The 20,773-nt window shown below is 37.9% G+C and overlaps 1 protein-coding gene across 1 annotated transcript in view; it reads left to right on the forward strand.

The window, feature by feature from the left end:
- The window catches only part of PCDH10 (protocadherin 10), a 79,300-nt gene extending 59,046 nt beyond the window's left edge, over positions 1 to 20,254 (forward strand). The window contains exon 5 of the mRNA XM_075287484.1: positions 18,962 to 20,254. Within this exon, the coding sequence (XP_075143585.1) occupies positions 18,962 to 18,981 (20 nt within the window). The 3' untranslated portion in view covers positions 18,982 to 20,254. The remainder of the gene's footprint in view (positions 1 to 18,961) is intronic.
- The last annotated feature ends 519 nt before the right edge of the window (positions 20,255 to 20,773 follow it).

A 20,773-nucleotide genomic window follows, 5' to 3' on the forward strand; every position in this document is an offset into this window, starting at 1 on the left:
CTTTATTTTACATCAGTAAAGGTCAGTCATTCTCTATGTATGTCCTTTGTATTCCTGCCTGGAGTGGTTTACGAGGGAGAGAGAAGGTTGTAAAGATGTATTATTACTGTTTTGCTCTTAAAAGTCTAAATTTTAATTTGTATTATTTGGTAAATCTACCTTTGGCTTTCAACACTGCCTGAATCAGGTTCAAGTATGTCTCAACTGAAATCTGATCCCAGGTCTCTTCTACACACTCCCAATGTTGGTGCATACTGGTCGACTCACTTGGGTAAAAATACAACTTTTACAACTCTACCCACAAGAGATCAATTGGGTTGAGGTCTGGGGTGGACAATCCAGCACCTCTACTTCATTTTCATTCAAGTCAATATTCCAGATTTATGTAACATGCATGCTTGCATGGACATCTGTGATTTCACTATTATGAAACATACAAGCCACCTCCACTATGTTTGTTGTGCCAGAACTGATAGACCTTGTTATGAGCTGACTTCTTGACTCATATATTTTGCCTGAATGACCACCTCTTGGCTTTTGAATGGATGGACAGATGTCATTTTCTATTCTTCCGACTCTCATGGCACTCGCATGATGAAATTTGGCCATTTTCTTGGCCAGGAGACCACTGGATGAAGCTGTTTCTCTTTTCTTAGGAAATCTTCTTCTTGGCTGATCCTCAATCCAAACCAATGACCTTTCACTTGGGAATCAACCTAATAACATACTGAGCTATTAGGGAACATGAGAACAGGTTGTAATTTTTAGTATACAAGAAGAAAAATGATTGTCCCACACCAGGAACAAAACAGAAACAATGCAGTTACATGACAAGAACCTGCGTAACTAACCATATTAGTTGCAAGTCATATTTATGTATGAGAAAGCCAAGATTATTGTCTATAACATGATAGTAGTCTCAGGTTCGAAGCTGTAGTGGATGGAGCCTGAAAGTCAAAAGTTCAAAACATTGTTACCTTTTTGCTTTCAGTATGAATAGCCCCTGATAGGTGTGGACACTTATACAAATGCTACCCAAATTTTTAGGTTATGATGAAGATTGTTTCACCTTTCCTTGTTTTTTTTTTTAATGTTTCCACACCTATGGCCCCGACTCTCATTATTACATCAATGAAGTTTGAGATTGAATCATGCTTTCCTATTGTTACATTATAAAACTTGTTGACTGTTTTGCTTGCGCTGTTGGGCATCTTTTAGTAGACTATATTCAGTATGCCATTTTAGGTGCTCTAAAGTTGAAAGGTCTATTCCTTATCATCACACTGAGATTGCTGGAGCTAGCTATAGTAGTTTAATTCAAGAAGGAGATTAGTCAGCTATGGACCGAGCAGTGTCTTAAAGTATTTTGCAGCAATCCAATGGATCACTAACATTAACAATTCATTTTAAATTGTCAGAAGAATGTTTGTTAATGTTTTATCCAATGATACAGTGTTTACAACTAATATTGATATTACTACATTATTTTATTGGCGATACTTCTCTTGTAAAAGCAGCCTTAGCGATCGGCCTTTTTTCCTTGGAAATCCCAGCAATCAGTGGGGAGGTTTTTCCTGACCAAAAGTTTTCGCTACATCTGCATTGCACTCAAGTTGCTATGAAATATTATTGTACAAGATACATAACTTCTCTAAAGGTTATTGAAATAATTGTCTTTTTACATTTCTTCTTTTTTTTTCCTTTTAAAATAGTAGAAATTGCTACTAAAATATTTTTTAAACAGTTTACCCTTTTCCATTATTGTAATTTTCACATAGTTTTGTGTTGCTAGGTCCACGTTAGAGCCTGTCATTTGGGCATGTTAGTTAAACTTTTTGCTATTTTACTTCATTTCTTTTTTTTATTCACTATATTTTTATTCATTTTTTTGTTATTATTATTATTATTATTATTATTATTATTATTTATTTATTTATATAGCACCATTAATTCCATGGTGCTTTACATTTGGGGGTTACATACAATACACAGAATATACAGGTAGATATAATACTAACAGTGACCGATTGGCACAGTGGGGTAGAGGGCCCTGCCTGCGAGGGCTTACAGTCTATGAGGGAAGAGGGATAGATACAGAAGGAGAGGGGGAGACTGTACAGATGGCAGTGCGGTGATAGTGTTTTTGGAGGTTGTAGGCCTTCCTGAATAGATGAGTCTTCAGGGCCTTCTTGAAGCCTGTGATTGTGGGGGTCAGTCTTATGTGTCGTGGTAAGGAGTTGCAGAGTATGGGGGATGCACGAGAGAAATCTTGGAGACGGTTGTGTGAGGAGCGGATGAGAGCAGAGCGGAGTAGGAGGTCATTGGAGGATCTGAGGTTACGTGTGGGCAGGTAGCGGGAGATTAGTTCAGAGATATATGGAGGGGAAAGGTTGTGGATGGCTTTGTATGTTAGCGTTAGTAGACTGAACTTTTGTTATCCATTGTGCCCCCCAGAAGGTCATGATAGACGTCAGGGTGCATTTTGCCTGATATATTAGCCTCAGCTACAGGAGGAATAGAGGAATACAGCTTCCTACTCTCCATTGCAGAGCTAATCTGGGTCCTCTAAAACACAGCAGTATTGTGGGTTTTGTGCAGTTCCTGGTATCTGGTAGATTACATGACCAGCAGGGTAGGGGAAGCCACATCATGTCAGCTCCCATAGCTGTATACGTATTTTATACGGTGTTCCGGAAGTCACTTTACTGTGATAAACCATTCCCATCTTGTCTCTAGGGAGTCTGAATGCACTGGCACATGTAAACATGTTAAGATTTCAGGTGATTGGAAAGTAGTCAAGCAGTTGCTCAATAAAAGGAAACAGGTTCTGAGGACTAGTGAAGAAGAGGCAAGATGAAGTAGTTAGGGAATGTAATAGATCTGCCTAAGAAATGTGGTTTAGGGCAACTGTACAATTATGGACATTGGAAATTAACTTGATTGTCTGGGGTAATGCATTCCAGAGAACTGGTGCAGATCAGAAAAATCTTGAAGACAGGATTGTAAAATTCAGATTATGGTGGGTTTTAGCCTTAGATCCTTGGCAGACTGGAGAGCAGGGGTAAACAAATGGGAGATAAGCTGTATAGCAGTACAGTACAGTACTGTGTAGAGATTTGTTGGTGAGAGTGATACACTTAAATAATATTCTGAAGTAAATAAGTAACTTGTGCAGTGAATGGAACATGTTAGAAGCATCAATGTAGCTTTAGACAGAAGGGTGAGATAGGCTACTGATAGGCAAGATAGATTGGAGAGGAGAGAGTTTAGCAATAGGAAACTGATTAGCAGTCAGTTATAGTAATCAAGCTGAGAATGAATTGGGGCAACAAAGAAAGTTTTTGCTTTTCAAAGAAAAGGGTGCATTCTGAAGTTGTTTTGAGGATCAGGCTCAAAGATATTTAGTGGTAAAATATAGGATGAAAAGAAAGATAACGACATAACAACAAGACAGTGGACTTGCTGTATTAGTGCTGTTATGAGAGTACCACCTAATGAGATGGAGATAGGTCATTGGATGGTGGAAACACAAGAAGTTCCAAAATGTTTCAAAGAAGTTCAAACCATATAAAAATGTTTTATACATAAAAAAAATTAAAAACATAACACACATATTGAATATTTCTTCTTCCATAAAGACTCAAACATGGTAGCAATGACTAAGGTAAAAAAAAAAAAAAAAGTAAAAATTCAATGCCAGAAATGGCAGAACTTTTGTTTCTTGGTAATGTTATGTTCCTCAAAATGGTATCAATATAACTATCAGGTCTTCCTGCCAAGAAAAAAAAAACAAACACAATCGCATTGACAGAAAAATAATAAAGTTAATGTCTTGGTAACTGGAGATGAAAAAAGTGTTATTAGAAAAAGAGATTTACTTTGTAAAAGTAGTAAAGCTTAAAAAAAAAAAAGCAAAAAAAAAAAAACCTATACCGATCTGGTTTCTAAGTAATTGTATGAACCTAGAGAAAAATTTTGTTAGGTTATTTAAGCTACTGTATATATATATATATATATATATATATATATATATATATATATATATATATATATATATATATAGTGCCATTAAACACAAAAGGCTGTGCGCCCTCACGTAGTGACAACAACTGCAATGTTATACAAATTACAAATTGGATTTACAAATTAGGTGGGATTCTGGATAATCCAATCCACACATTGCAGAAAAATATTCACAGAGTCAGTGCGGCAATTTAAAAAATCTTTGTGTTTTGTAAATATCAGCATGTCACTTATACTGTATATTATTGGTTGTGGTTCGCTACGTAGGGCCCTAGCCTAAAACAGGCCAGTCACAAATAAGTTAAAGTAATTTGGATCGATACTGCTTCTGAACGGATCTTTTAAAAATGGATTCATAAGACACCTAAATCTTAATGTATATCTGGACAGTGTGAATAGTTTTATTTTGGTATTCTACAATAAACATTATATTAAAGGTGAATATTATTTTTACATAATTTTTTTTTCATACCAGATGCCAAGTGTGGAGTCGATGCTCTGTATTCAGTCTTTAGATGTCATAGTAAATGATAATTGTTTACCACTTTCTATGATTCATTATCAGTGAATTGCAACAACTGCTTTAATTCATAGGGGCAATGCAATTGGAAAGCCTATAGTTAGCCCTGCGGTATAAACATGTTAACAGAGTAGGATGTTTCAGCTCACATTTTATGCAATCCATTAAACTCTACATAAACTATATCTGACAGGACTTGTCAAAATAATGTACACAGAAAGCCATACCATCAATTAGCAGTTGAGCCATCCTTTCTTTTAGAGTGAACCTAATGAAATATAACTAGCCTCCCTATAGAAGTACAAGGAGTACAAGTACATTGTTGGTTTTTAACAAGTGCACCTAGGGCAATGTTGTTCAATACCGGGGAAGCTAAATGCCAGCAAGGAACACAAGCTTCTGCACCGGCTTCTTTTTCATTGGTTTATCTTACCTTAATCCGATTGTTTTCATTCATAAGATCACATTCTTGTTATTTTGTTGTGCTCTTCTGGACACGATAAAACTAATATAAGGGATTAGAAAAAAAAGAGAAAAAAAGTTTTCCTTTATAAAATGTGGGAATGGAGAACATATTGGAATCACATAAGAATAAAAGCTGTAGAATTGTTATTTTTTCTTCGAGCAACTTTCCACTAAAAGTTTTACCTCAAAATGACATATTGCTAGTAATGGAAGAAATGCATTCATATAACATAACAATAAAAGTATTTCTAAATAAAGAATATTTGTTACATCTCCTGACATGTCTATTTCAGTGTATACATGTCTATTGTGTGTGCTCTGCCTTTCCCCCTACGGGGTGTATGCCTAACAGCTAGAATCTATCAATAATTATGAAAGTGGACAGACACTAAGGCAGGCGGGAACATGGACGTCCAACAAATTAAATATAACTCAGAAATTTAGTATGCCATTCCTGACTATAGATTTCAATTCTGGTGCATGGCAGAATGCCTAAGCTATTAAGAGGCCCAGTGAGCCAGGAACTTCATTAAGATAAGATAATCCTTTAATAGTCCCAAAATGGGGTATTTCAGTGTGATACAGCATCATGGATAGTACAGTAGTATATAGCAAGAGAGAACACATACAAGTTCATAGTAGATAGAGAGATACTAGGAGTCATAGCAACTAAAAAGAAAGAAAAAAAACTTCAGGATCATTTAGTTCTCTGTGCGAAGGGATGTTGATAATACAGTCTTACTGCCTTTGGAGGACTAGAGAGGGAGCACTGACATACAGAACACCAGTCTTAATAAATTCATCCAATATATATTATAGTAGGAATGTGTGAGCATCTCATGCATGGATAATATAATCTAGAAATGATTTACTTTCTGAAATAGCATTAAAGAATATTTTGCCATTACATAGGGAATATAGAAGGAATGATGTTTTTAAAAGAGACATGCACCACTCGTATAAATGGGTGATGTGTGTGGTATTGGAGTTTACCACCATTTTGGAGCTAAAATTATACTCTGTCAGGAAATAAGTAGATATTTCTTTCTCTGCCCCTTTATTGATTATGTTATAAAAAGTTTACCTTCATCTGTAATTTAATCTCGGTATCGATTGCTCTGATATTTATTTGCTTTTATAGAAATTGTATTTGTAGAGATGAACTTCTGTATAAACCTTATACAGTGTATTGAAAATCAAATGTACAATAATGGAAATGAATCCCATCAGCAAACAAGGCGCAGCAATGCTATATTTACTCTGACGTATATACTTGTGGACCTTGTCTGTTTGAATCTGTGCTTACAATGGCAAAGCCAGATTTCATTCTGCAATGTTCTGCTTGAAGTCACAGAGACATTTTCGAGGTTATGACTTGGTTGGCTTTACAGTGGTGGTTATAATTGGTATGAGCATGTCAAGGTCAAGTTCCTCAAAAGCCTTTAACTCAAAGCACTGATAACAATATAAATTCATATTTAATTTGTAATATAGATCAAAATAAAAAAGTTTCCTAAAATGGATATTTTAGAACTGTGATCAGATGAATAATAATAATAATAATAATAATAATAATTATTATTATTATTATTATTATTATTATTATTATTATTAGAGATTATTCAGCCCTTATGGTTATTGTTATTGATGCCACTAGTACTGCTAATAAGTCTAATAATATGTACAATGAGTTCTAAGTTCTCGGTGGTTCCTTGTACTAGCAGGAAATGCTAACAGATGTGCAGAGGGTCAGTCAGGGGGTGACCACTTAACCCTGCACAGCTCAGAACAAATAAGATGGAAAACCTAGGCAACCTATTTACATTTTCTATATTGTCCATTCAGAAGATAGAGTAGAGTCTAGACAGCTAGATAAAAAAGTTGTAAATGGTCACCCACGTTGTAAAAGCAAATTATCCTTAGAAAAGGAGGTCATTTTCTAGCAAAAAAAGAAAAAAATACAATTATGTAGTATGAAAAAGGCTCTTCTTTTTTCCCAGGACAAAAAAAAAACAAAACTCACGAGCTGCATCTGATATTGCAGCTCATGCCAATTCATTAAAAAAGGACAAAAGTTTTATAGACCCTTTCTATTAATCCCAGGCTTTAATGTCTTTAATTTAATTTATAGTAATTTAATAAAGCATCAGCATCATAAGAACCCAACAAATATAGCCAAATTAAAAAAACAACATAGACAGATCATATGAACAGATGATAAGTTCATCTATGTTTTATTTCATAACATTTTTGGAACTTTGAAGATTAATGTTTCAAAGATCAAGATTATCATGTCAGATATCTATAGCAACAAAATATAATACAAATATATATTTATGTCATTTTCAATAATATCCAAGGTTCATTCCTCAAATTTAAGCTAAACTTGCTTACGGTGGGTTCACACCAGCGTTCGGTGTCCATAACAGGTTTCCGTCTTCTGCCGGCAGAAGACAGAAACCTGCCAGACTGGGTCCGGCCGTGAGTGCCGGTGAGCGTTTTGAGCTCTCCGCGGCAAAACCGTTTTTTTTAAACCGGACACAAAGTTCTGCATGTCTGACTTTGTGTCCGGTTGTGTCCATTTGTGTCCAACTTTCATAGACCTCAATGTGAAGAAAAACAGATATGTTGCTGTCCAGTGCTGGTCTGAATTTTGTCTCCGTCAGAAGGGTGGATGCACAGTGGAATGCTCCAAACACACGCCTGCAGAGGGTTTAAAAAAAAAAAAAAAAAAAAAAAACACTGAAATTAATATTTGGGATTTTTTTTAAACAACCTGTTCTAAATCAGTTTTTATGATCTTTTGAGAGATCACAAAAACTGATTGCAAATACAGCAACACAGATGTGAACCAAGCCTAAGATCCTGTGAGACCAGTTGACCATCTAATGTGTATAGATGTATCCCGACTATCAGCAGATCTTAGGGGAGATAAGGATCCTTTTTCCCCTTTACCTACTGAGAACATGTGTGGACTTGGCTACACTAGGTGTACATATCTGTGGGGCACTTGGCATAAAAGTGTATGACAACCCTTAAAAGTAACCATTTCATTTTCAGATACTAGATTCTCAAATGTAAGTGGTAGTGCTTCTTAAACTAGGTTGAGAGGGACCATTTGAAAAGTCCTGATAGATGTGTGATTTAGACATATGCAACTCTATGTCCATACAGTTACATAAATCTGCCATTGAGTTACCTAAAAATGTAATAATTAGAGAACAGTGCTGTCACGGAGCAAAGGTATACGTCTTCCTCCGGATGGTCTTTTGAATCAACAGGGACGCAAGAGGTCGGGAGACAACAGCAATTTATTGTAATCCACAAAGTTAGTAGCCGGCGGCGGTCACATCAACCGTAATAACAATAAGTCCACAGAAGTCACAATCCAATGATAACTTTGGTTCCTTGGTCCTGTAACTAAATTCTGGCTCTCTACAGAGCTGTGCACAGGCCGGCTAACACATACTAACTCCTCACTACAACTATATACTAAACTGTTACTTCCTATATCTAGGGGTGGGAAGGGCTGAGTCACAGATCCTTCCCCCCTCACCTATGCCAAGGAGAGCAGACTCCCTGTCTCTTTTGAACAATGCACAGTCCAACATCTTCTTGTAGACTCGGATCAGATTATCTCCACCCATTGTCCTCACTGGTCCTCACTAGTTAGAGGTATTTGCATACAATGTGCTAACACACTAGACCCTAATCAGCCAACTACACACTGATGTTTACAACAGGTTAGAGAATACATTCCACATGAAATATATATTACACATTGCCTATAGTATAGACTCTAACCATCCCGTGACAACCCCTCCCCCTCTCAAAACATGTGCATGACACAATTGGCCTACACAGGTAAATTGGGGAATGCACATCAGTCTCTATAGCTCATATGTCCTCCTGCCGGGATAACCCATCCGCGTTCTGGTGTTGGTTCCCTCGGCGGTACTGAATGGTAAAGTTGTAGGGTTGAAGGGCTGGCATCTGTCAGAAAATCCGGTGGATCCATGTTGGCTTCTCCCTGAGCTTGGCTTCGGGTCACTGCTCCCACAAAGTGGCACTGTAGATTTCCAACATCGTTGCCTAACAGAACATCGGCCGGCAGCCCGCTCATCACACCAATTGTGCATCGTTTTGGTCCATAACCATAGTCGAGTTCCACGGTAGCTTTAGGAATACGTCTTTGAGTACCCCCTGCCAACTTGATAGAAATGCCAGGGCCCTCCTCTAGGGCCTCGGGTCGCACAACTCGGGGGTCCGCTACCGTTAGGAAAGCTCCCGAGTCCCGGAATCCAACAACTGTTCGGCCATCCAGTAGGACCTCCTGCAAGTGCTTCCTCTGAAGGTTTGCGGGATGTGTGGCGGAAGGCCGAATCCCATAGACCCCTGGAGGTGGAACTGATGTGTCATTCATGGAGTCATCTGGAAATGGGGCCAAACTTTCTGTCCTAGGAGTGGTTCCCAGGTAGTGAATAGGCCGGGATGCCACGGTGGCCCGTGCCCCCATGTCAGCAGGGCAACTAGCTTGCAAATGTCCAGGCCGCCCGCACCCAAAACATCTGCGCTCTAGCATTCTTCCAGTGGGTCGTTGTCTAGGGACAGGGTTGTTCATAGCTGGAGGCCGATGGGCTGGGGCAGGGGTAGAGGGGGAATTGTAATCCTGAGGCCGGACACGAAAGGTGGGTGGCTGGCTGAAGGGTGTCTGGCGGACTGTGGTAGTTTTCCGCTCCTCTGCAAACAACCTCTTCCACTGCGGCTTGATGGTCAGGCCCTCATCTGCAAGAGAAGCAGCTTGCTCAACTGTGGCTGGGTTCCTTTCCAGCACCCACTCACGGATCTCAGCGGGGCACTGGGAAAAGAACTGTTCCTTAAGTATGACTTGGAGGATCTTATCGACTGTGACAGCCTCCTCTCCTTCTAGCCAGCGCTTGCATGCTTGCTTCAACTTGTGGGCAAACATGTGGAAGGAGCTTCCCCCATTGTAAGACAAAGAGCGGAACTGAACTCAGTAGGTCTCTGGAGTGACTGCATAATACTTCTGCACCGCTCTTTTAATGGCCTCATAGTCCCGCTGATCACTAGGGTCCATGGCTCTGAGAGCTTCCGCAGCCCCATCTCGTAGGTGCCCCACCAGATACCGGACCCAATCCTTCTCTGGGACTTCCATCAGGTGGCACTGGTGTTCGAAGTCCTGAAAATATCCATCAACATCCCCAGCCGCTTCATCAAAGGTCTTGAAGTGTTTATGGGAGACATATGGTGGTTCTCTCACTGTTGGGCTGGGGGTCGACGTTTGATTATAATTCCGCGTAGTTATCTCAGCCATTCGCATTTCATGCGCCATTCTTTCCTTTTCATACGCCATTCTCTGTTCCTCCTTCTCCGTTTCCTGAGCCCTCTGTAATGCTCTACTCCTTTGCTCTGCAGTTGCTCCTAGCCCCAGCACTGCCAATTCCTCCTCATACAAAACAACCCATCTGCTCTTTTGGGTCTGTACCTGCCACTCCCGTATCTCTACTGTCTCCTGGGGGCAGCCCTCCTCATGGTCGCTTTGCAGGGTCATCTCCTCCAGTGCCTCGATCAGTTGCTCTTTCGTTCTTCCCTGATAACTCAGGTTTAGTTCCCGGGCCCTTACTTGTAGACTTGCCATAGTCCAGTTCCTGTATTCTGAGGTTGTGGCTCCATTAATCGCTGGGCTGCTGTAGTCCATCTCGCTGTCCGCTGTTGATCCCACTGCTGCCACCAGTTGTCACGGTGCAAAGGTATACGTCTTCCTCCGGATGGTCTTTTGAATCAACAGGGACGCAAGAGGTCGGGAGACAACAGCAATTTATTGTAATCCACAAAGTTAGTAGCCGGCGGTGGTCACATCAACCGTAATAACAATAAGTCCACAGAAGTCACAATCCAATGATAACTTTGGTTCCTTGGTCCTGTAACTAAATTCTGGCTCTCTACAGAGCTGTGCACAGGCCGGCTAACACATACTAACTCCTCACTACAACTATATACTAAACTGTTACTTCCTATATCTAGGGGTGGGAAGGGCTGAGTCACAGATCCTTCCCCCCTCACCTATGCCAAGGAGAGCAGACTCCCTGTCTCTTTTGAACAATGCACAGTCCAACATCTTCTTGTAGACTCGGATCAGATTATCTCCACCCATTGTCCTCACTGGTCCTCACTAGTTAGAGGTATTTGCATACAATGTGCTAACACACTAGACCCTAATCAGCCAACTACACACTGATGTTTACAACAGGTTAGAGAATACATTCCACATGAAATATATATTACACATTGCCTATAGTATAGACTCTAACCATCCCGTGACAAGTGCGAACAGAGCGAACAGTGAAATATTCGATATTCATTATTCGTTTCGAGTAGCCCCTCAATATTCGACTATTCGAACGAATATCGAACCCCATTATAGTCTATGGGGAAAATGCTTTGTTTCAGGGGAAACCACTCTTCGACTCAGGAGAGTCACCTAGTCCACTATGACACCCCAGGAAATGATGCCAAAACCCTGGAATGCAACTGGGACAGCAGGGGAAGCATGCCTGGGGGCATCTAACACGCCCAAGTCATTGTATTACACAACTAATAATGTGCAAGCTGACTTTTTCCCATAGAAATGCATTGACCAGTGTTGATTGGCCGAAAGCCATACAGAGTACAGCATTCGGCCAATCAACACTGGTTTTGCCGGAGGCTTGTCTGTGAGGAGGCAAAGTCTAAGATCGGTCCACAGCAATCTCTATTGTCGTCCGATCTCATGTATAGCAGATTTGACACAGCTCTGGTATACCTGAGATGCAGCAGAGCTGGCCCTGCGCTGAGCTCTGCTACACCTCAAATGCAGCAGAGCTGTCCGTGCGCTGAGCTCTGCTACACCTGAGATGCAGCAGAGCTGGCTGTGGGCTGAACTCTGCTACACCTGAGATGTAGCAGTGCTGTATGCTCAACAATGCACATCTGAGATGTAGCAGCGTTGTGTCAACTCTGCTATGCCTGAGATATAGCGGTGTAGCAATCTCATATGAACCGAATCTGAAATCCACTCTTCATATAAAGTGGAGGTCACCTGATTTAGCCAATTACTTTTTACGATTTTTTTTCGATGCCTCCGTTGTCATAGTTCCTGTCCCACCTCGCATGCACAGTTATTGGTGCAAAAAAAGCACCAGGGAAGGTGGGAGGGGATATAAATTTTTAGTGCGTTTACCGCGTGGTATTCGATTGGAATTGAATACCTTGAATGGCCTGATATTTGATTGAATACCAATTCGATCGAACGCCGTTCGCTCATTTCTTGTAATAATGTATTTTTTTATTCATACCATACAGATGTATTGAAAGGTGCAGTACACTACTTTCAATACAATATAGGAAACTGTATGTTGAGCCAACAAAGTCAATCTTTGACCCTGAAAAGGCCGCATTGTTTTCAATGGGAGGCAGAGATTGCATCAGGACACTGAAAAAATAAGTACCCTGCTTGATCTTGTCTGACATTATGATTGTACATTGGTTTAAGCCTAATTTAGTACTTGCCACTTTAGAAAAAGTCATAAAATGTTTGCACAAACGCATTCCACTTATATCTTGGTTCAGAAAATGCACAAAAATAAAATATTATTAGTAAACTGCTAGATAAATTTATGAGCCAGCGTGAGACATTTTGCTCAGAAACAAAATCAAGTGAAAAGTATGCCAAATCAGAAAAGCGGCTAGAAAAATCCCCTAATAATAATGTGTTTAACTCCATTAACAAATGGGATTTATGAAAGTCCATTTTTTGAGTGAAGGGGAGTGGGATTTTTATAAACTGGCGACTGCTGTGTTTGCTTTATAATTCTTCACTTTGTATTATTCGGTTGTAAAGAGTTCTGTATTTCAGAAGGAGGACCTTCAACTTTCCTGACACTAGGTTCATATCTGTGGATAAGTCTAACAGCTATTTATGAAAAGCATTTCTATGGTGAACCAGTGGTTTATATGATATTATATAGAGAGTCTATCACCACACCTGAGAATATTCAACTGTATCCATTGTATAACAGAGCACATAAGGGTCTATTCAGATCACTTTTTTTCACTTCAGTTTAACAGTTGCAAAAATGGCTATCCTTTTCATAGACATCAGTGTTAAAAAAAACAGATCCGTTGCTGTCAATTATTTTGAGGTACACAAAAACGTAATATACCATACATTTGTGTCCATCCAAATAAAACATTTTTTAACATTAATGCCTATGGAAATGGATGGCCACGTGTTTGCATCCCTTTGTGTCCGATTTTGCATTTGTTTTTTTAATCCGTTTTTTTTTGTGTTTTTTTTTGCACAGTTAAACTGATGTAAAAAATCCATCCGTATCCCCTATCCATCCGTGTATCCATCCTGGATAGGGGATGGCTTGCCAGCAGTCATTTGTAAAACCCATTAATTTGAATGGGTTTTTAAAGCTAACTGCCAGTGTCCATATACAGCCTCTCCACGGGAAAAACCGGTTTTTTTTTAAGGACGGACACAATGTCCTGCATGTCTGACTTTGTGTCCATGCAAAATAAATAAATAAATAAAGTGCAATTTTTTTATGAATAACAGTTTTGTAGATTTAAAAAAAAAAAAAAAAAAAAAGTGATAAGTATTGCTCTTGCTGCTCAAGTACATCATAGGCCCGGTTCAAATCTGCGTTTGGGACATTCCAATCACCTCTCCACATGAAAAATGGACAAAAGGAAAAGTCCTGCAAGCAGTACTTTTCTCTCTGCATTTTTAGTGTGAAAACAGAGTAGAAACCACACAGACCTCATTATAATCTATGGGATCTGCTGGTTTCCTAAGGCAACCGCTTTTTTATGCGGATTAGGTTTCTGTTCAGGGGGTCTCCAAGCAGACTCCTCGAATGGAAACCCATGCGTATATGGGAACTGGGCCATAGCAGTTGAAGGATCAACTCTCACTGCAGCGGATGGTGCAGGCAAGAAATACTAGAGGTCTGAGTGGCAAGAGCATTTCTCCAGGGAACTGTAGGCTAGCCCCCAGTGAACAAACTGCCTTGCTTGCATAAGACTTCAAAGTTGTTTTTCTCTAAATCTACAAAAGTGACATACATAAATAAGCTATAATATTTATCACTGTAATATGTTCTGTAACTTGGCGGTCACAACTGAATATGCTTGAGGGAAGTGATAAATTCACTTTAAGGGTCTGCTCTATAATTTTTAGAAATTTCTTGACTTACTATTAGAGATGAGCGAGTAGTATTTGATCGAGTAGGTATTCGATCGAATATTACAGTATTCAAAATACTCGTACTTCGAATACCACTCGCTATTAGAATGGAAAAGTTCGATGCAGAACCAGCATTGATTGGCCAAATGCTATACAGTCGGCCAATCAACGCTGGTTCTTCTCCTACCTTTAGAAGTCTTTTCCGTGCAGCTTCCCCACGGCGTCTTCCGGCTCTGAATTCACTCTGCCATGCATCGGGCCTGGGCAGAGCCGACTGCGCATGCCTGCACTACATTTTCTTGTAGTGCGGGCATGCGCAGTCGGCTCTGCCCAGGCCCGATGCCTGACAGAGTGAATTCAGAGCCGGAAGATGCCGCGGGGACGCTGCAAGGAGAAGACTGCTCGGAGGATCCAGCCCGACCCTCACTCGTGGACTTGGTAAGTATAATTTGATCGAACGTTGCCTACCCCTGAAACAAGCATTTTCCCCCCATAGACTATAATAGGATTCGATATTCGATTCGAGTAGTCGAATATTGAGCGGCTACTCGAAACGAATATCGAATATCGAACATTTTACTGTTCGCTCATCTCTACTTACTGTAGACGTATATGTCCATATAACTCAATGTCTAAAACTACTTACAATAGTGTTGAAACAGTTGATTGATCTTGTACAGCATATAACACTGAAAATATCATCTGGTGGCTGACTTTGGTGTCTATATCCAGACTCATAAGTACCTATTACATAGAGACAGACCTCGTAACTGCTAAAGAGTTTCAACAGCTATCAGTTTATTATGTATGTGTATGAGTCCAGCTTTGTATCGTGTATTCTTCCTATATACAGTAATAGCAGTACAGCACTAGACTACACACTGCAATGGTAGCCGGCAATCATTTCAGTCTGTGATTTCATGTCTAAGCATTGAAAGATCCAGAATGAGATATAATGGTAAAGGTATACTACAATATCCTTGGCTTAGAATCATCCATGTAGCATTATCTAAAATTGATACATTGTGCCGTTATGTGATTTCTTTTTTCTTGTATAATGAGTGATTACAGAGAGACATATTTTATAAATGTTTAAGTGCAGTGTATATAGGTACAGTACGTATACACAGCCAAATGTTTTGTGTCTAGTGTAATACCTATGAATTTATTAGAACCGTACAGCAAGGGCATACATTTCATTTCCATGTAAGGAAATCCTTAGTAATGTGCCATGCCAGGATTAAATTTGTGTTGTGGTTAGAAGGGTACATAGATTTTCCGCTCCCTTTGAAGCTTGGTTATCTAAGGGAATTTGTTTCCATCCAGTTTCTATGCAGTGGTCGTCGACATTATTGCACATTAAAGTCAGGATTTTTAAACGGATTATTGCTATGAAAGTTCCCTGGTTCTGTCACAACATGAATTTGATGGCTTAGGCAGCATGGAGTCTTCATCTATTTCACACATTTTAAAGCAAAATGGATTTCCTGACACATGCATAAAACTATTTAGAGGAAAATAAATGTTGAAAACAAAAATGTAAGCAGCAGTGATTTCTCACTTTCCGCATAATACAATAGGCTTCATAGTTGGAATGCCATGGAAGCAATGTGAAAAAAAAGCTAGCATTTTAACTGTTTCATAAAACCGACACATGGATTATCCATAATCTGCAACACTATGGCTAAAGCGTACCAAATTATATTTCTAAATCCTCCCTGTCATCCCCCTCATTTAATTGGATATGGCACACACATTTTTGTTGAATTTGGGAAATAGAATATAAATGCATTAAGGCTCTTGAAAAAAAAAATGCATCGGTTAGTCCAAGTAGAAATCTCCTAAATAATGCCAAAAAATGCAATAGACAAAAAAGAGTTCAAAAACTGCTGGATGAGCACATTACTGATAGACCCGCCAATTACTGGCTAGATTTCTGGGACCATATAACAATTATTTGCAGGTTTTGTTTTTTGTTTGTTTTTTTTTTATCATAGATTTTGACAGATAATGATCTGCAAATGTAAATTTCACTTGTTGACATTACATCAATGATACCCAGACAAAAGGATGTTCTTGCCTGCCGTTCTAAGGATCAATCAAGACTCTATATAGGGAAACACAGCTGAAAAACATTGTAGAGAAAAAAACGCTGCTTTCCCTATTTGACCTGTAAGGAAAATAGCCATGATTCCTCAACTAAAGTTTTTTTTGTTGTTGTTTTTTAACTATGTGGGGATGAGATTAGTCAAAATTTCATTCAATTTGCTGGTACTGTAAAACATAGGATTTTCTTCTTCTGTGTTTCTGCAACATTGTGCCAGCCTAAGACTGAAGCCCCACATTGTTAAAATTCTGCGTTTTACCTGTAAAGTAAATGGAATTCTGGCTATGCCATCCACATATTTAAGAAAATAATCCACAACGGAAAATCTGCATTTTTGAAAATGGTAGCATGTCAATTAAACCCGCAGAAACCCTGGTGTTTTCTGAATAGATATAATAAGGGCAGAAAATCTGCAGAGAAGAATTCTGTGAAAAAATCATGAAAAACACTGCTGAAAAAAAACTGATGCATCTCCACCTCAGTTTTTTCCGCATATTTTATGCATTTTGCATACATTTTGCTACTTGGGGCATTATCCTAAGGTTCATTTTAAGGTCCTTTTACATAGACAGATAAATGGTCTAGTACAAAGCTGTTGATATAACATGTCAATTAGCAATGATTGTGAACAATTAGGTTAGCCTTTTATTGCTCGATATGAATGGCGTCTGATGTCCCCCAAATATACATATATAGCTACATTTAAAGCAATAATAACATTTGCCAATGTTAATTTATTACATACTAGTTGTAGATTCACAGTCAGGCTCACATGTCAGTCATGTGACTTTCATTTATGCTTTATTACGTAGCAACATGATTCCAGAAACTGTTGTATATTATTTTTTACTTTTTACTTTACATTATCGCCATATCTGGTAACTCTAAGGGTAAGTTCACATGGAGTTTTTTGGTCAGGGTTTTGAGGCTGTATTCACCTCAAAACCCTAACCAAAAAGACGGCCTCCATTGAAATCAATGGGAGGCGCTCAGGTCTTTTTCCCAGGAGCCGTTTCTTCTGGCTTCTGGAAAAAAGAAGCGAGATGCTCATTCTTCAGGCCAAGTTGCCTCACTATTCAACCTGAAGACACTCCCTCCTCCAGACTAGGCCCATCCATTGGGCCTAATCTGAAGTGGAGTGCGCAGTTGGATGCTGGTGCAGTGCACCGGGTTTCAATCACGGCTACCCGGTTTTTGGATTGTAATCTGAGGGGGCCTCCGCCTTAGGTTCCGATCCAAAAAACCCTGCGTGAACTTACCCTAACACAATCAGAGTAGTTAAAAAGAGAAGGAGCAGTAGTGGACTTCAACTTTGTATAGCAAAGATTCACCATTGAAGGACTTTGAAAAGCTTGTTCAAACCTGTTGACCCTGCATTGCATACTTATTAAAAAACTAAAACATAGTTGTGGGCTATGTAAGCCTCATCCACATTCATATTCCCATTAATATACACTATATATATATATATATATATATATATATATATATATATATATATATATTATAAAGTATATATTCTAATATATATATATATATATATATATATATATATATATATATATATATATACAGTATATTAATATACACTACCAATACACTACCAATATTCATTATCATATTGTCATATTTGTCAGAATTTACATTAACAAGAAAAGAAAAATCAAGTCACCCTAAAAATAACCAACACGGGGATATTATTGGAACAGTTTGATTGCTTTATTTGTAATGTTACTTACTCTCCATGTTAGATATCCTGGCAAGTATACGAACTTGGATAATTTGGCACCTTGTTTTGGCTTCATATATTCACCTGTGGCTACAATTTATTCTCTTCCTGGGATACGTTGTGTATTTTGAGACTCATTCCTTTTTCACTATGATTGGTTTCAAACTTCTTTAATAGCATATATTATTGGTCATTTATTGGCTGTCTTGAGGATTTTTTTATTGTTTTTTTTTTAATTCAATCATATATTAAAACCCATGTATAAGAAACAAGGGCAATCATTTTTTCTTTTCCATGTTAGTTTTGTGAGCTTGACTGTTTTCAATAGTCATTGAGAAGTTGTCTGCATATGAAAGCAGGAATATATTTACTACTAAAGATATAGGAATTAATTCACCGAAATTTTTTTCCATTCAAATAGAAAATACTCTATTTAGGTATGTCTCTTATTAAGGTAAAATGGTCAAAACATTGATCAGAAGATTTTACCACTGAAGCTTCTTAAATATATTAATTTCATTCAACATATTAGTACTTATGAAATGCCTATTCTGTAATCCAAACTCAATCCTTTAATCCACTTCCAGCTACAGCTATTCTAAACCATTAAGTAGATGTACAGATTTATTTTTCTTGGTTTTAAAAGTCAATGCGTACGTCTTGCCTTTTAAACAAATGTTTATAGCTTTTTTGACAATCTTTGGCACAGTAACAAAAATAATCCTACAAAATCCAGGAAGTATTTTTTATTGGTACATTGAAATTTTGATGGTGCATACATAATACCTCTTTGTATTTGTATTTTCTGGTACTTTTTTTTTTTTTTAAATTCTCATCTATTTTCTTTTTTTGTCTCATTCTCAGCACGGAAAAGGATATGCTAGTCAGATCTACAGGACTTACCTGAAGCAGCATGATTTGCACAAGTTGACCAACAAAAGCATCAACTTTTCAACTTCATTATCCTGGCCATCTAGTCTGGTATAAGAGAAGGAATAAAAGTCTGCTGCTGAAGGCACGGCCAAACTAAGGACCTTTCTGCTCTCAGCAGGCCTGAGAAATGAGTTGAAATGTGAAGAAGAACTGTAGAAACTGCAGAGGCGACCGCCCTTGCCTCACTTATCAGTGTGTGCCTGTTTACAGCACTATATATCTTTCTTTCTCCAAAACGTCACTGAGCCCTTTAGATGTTTCTGAACACCACAAGAAGCCAATCGTACAGATAGAACCTGCATTATAAATGCAATATCACTGTTTTAAACTTGACTGTTTTATATTATTTTTGTGTGATGAAGTGTTACCCAAATTATCCAAAACTTTACAAGAAAGATTGTGATCATGTTATTTTCACCTGTGGGTCATAAAAGAAAAAAAAAAAAAGAAAAAATATTGTTTATCCGTTGACCCATGGAATATCAAGGACATTCTGTAGTTTATACACCGTGTTGCAAAGTGTTTACTGTACTATTTCAAAGCTTCTAAATAAATATAAAGTATATATATATTATATATAATTTTCTGGAAAAAGTGGTACAATTGATTTATAATTCATATAGCCCACAAGGTTAAAAAAAAAAAAAAATATGTAAAACTAATTCAGGTCCTAAATTATTTATTGTTGATATAATTATTACGGTAAATAGCGTTTCATAATGATAGATTTGGACCAATTCCTGTTCACCCTGTTAAAAGAAGCTGTAAGCTACATCAAATTTGTACGGAACTTTAAATACCAAAGATGCAGCTTTCAAGATTGAGCACTATGACCTACTATGGCGTATTTTGATCTTCCTTATTTTATCCTGTGGATTTTAATTTTACAGCTAAGTTTTATAAAAAATAAAACCGACAAAAAATGGGAACTGATCTGTAAATGTTGTCGAAACGACACTGGATATTCTGTACAGTTTGAAATTGTAAAATATGTACCTGAAGATTACTATTTTGAAAGATTAGCCCCAAATCATATAACTTACACGTATCTTTCTCTAGCATAGTTTTGTGGAAACTTGAAAAATATATATATATCTTCTAATCTTGCCTAGAAATGTTTTTTAATAGACAAATCATGAAACATAGTGTTTTCCAATTCATTTTTTACACAGCAAGATTTCAAGTTAGGACCATTTCACATTATTATTAAACACTTCAATATTATCTGTGTCTATGATAATATTTTTTCATAGTAAAATTGTAATATATCTATATATATATATATGAAGAGTAATATGTTTTATTAAAGAAAATGAGTGGCTCATAAGGACAATCATTTTAAATTTAACTTTTACTTCCATGTCAAAAAAGTTCAAATATCATCAAAATATTAAAAATGTTTTTATTTTTCTTTTATTTTTTCATATTCCAGCGTGTTTGTTGTAATTCTTTGTCAATATTTTTTTATTTAAATATATGTCACGAGAGTTGTTATTGGTTAGATGTAATATTGAACATGTTTACAAAAGCAATAGTTTTGATTGTATTAACTAATGGTTTGGAACGCTATTTTATATAATGTATTTAGCTCAAGGCAGGGGGGACCTTGAGATCCGTCCTTATCAATAAGAAGATATATTATTGTTTCAGGTCATCTTGCCAGCGGACATAAAAGTGCAATGGATAGTCTCTGCTGAATCCCATTACTAAAGGCTATGGACACCTTTGACTTGTTTACAATTA

This window comes from Leptodactylus fuscus, chromosome 1 (genome assembly GCF_031893055.1).
Source record: "Leptodactylus fuscus isolate aLepFus1 chromosome 1, aLepFus1.hap2, whole genome shotgun sequence".
Lineage (NCBI taxonomy): Eukaryota > Metazoa > Chordata > Amphibia > Anura > Leptodactylidae > Leptodactylus > Leptodactylus fuscus.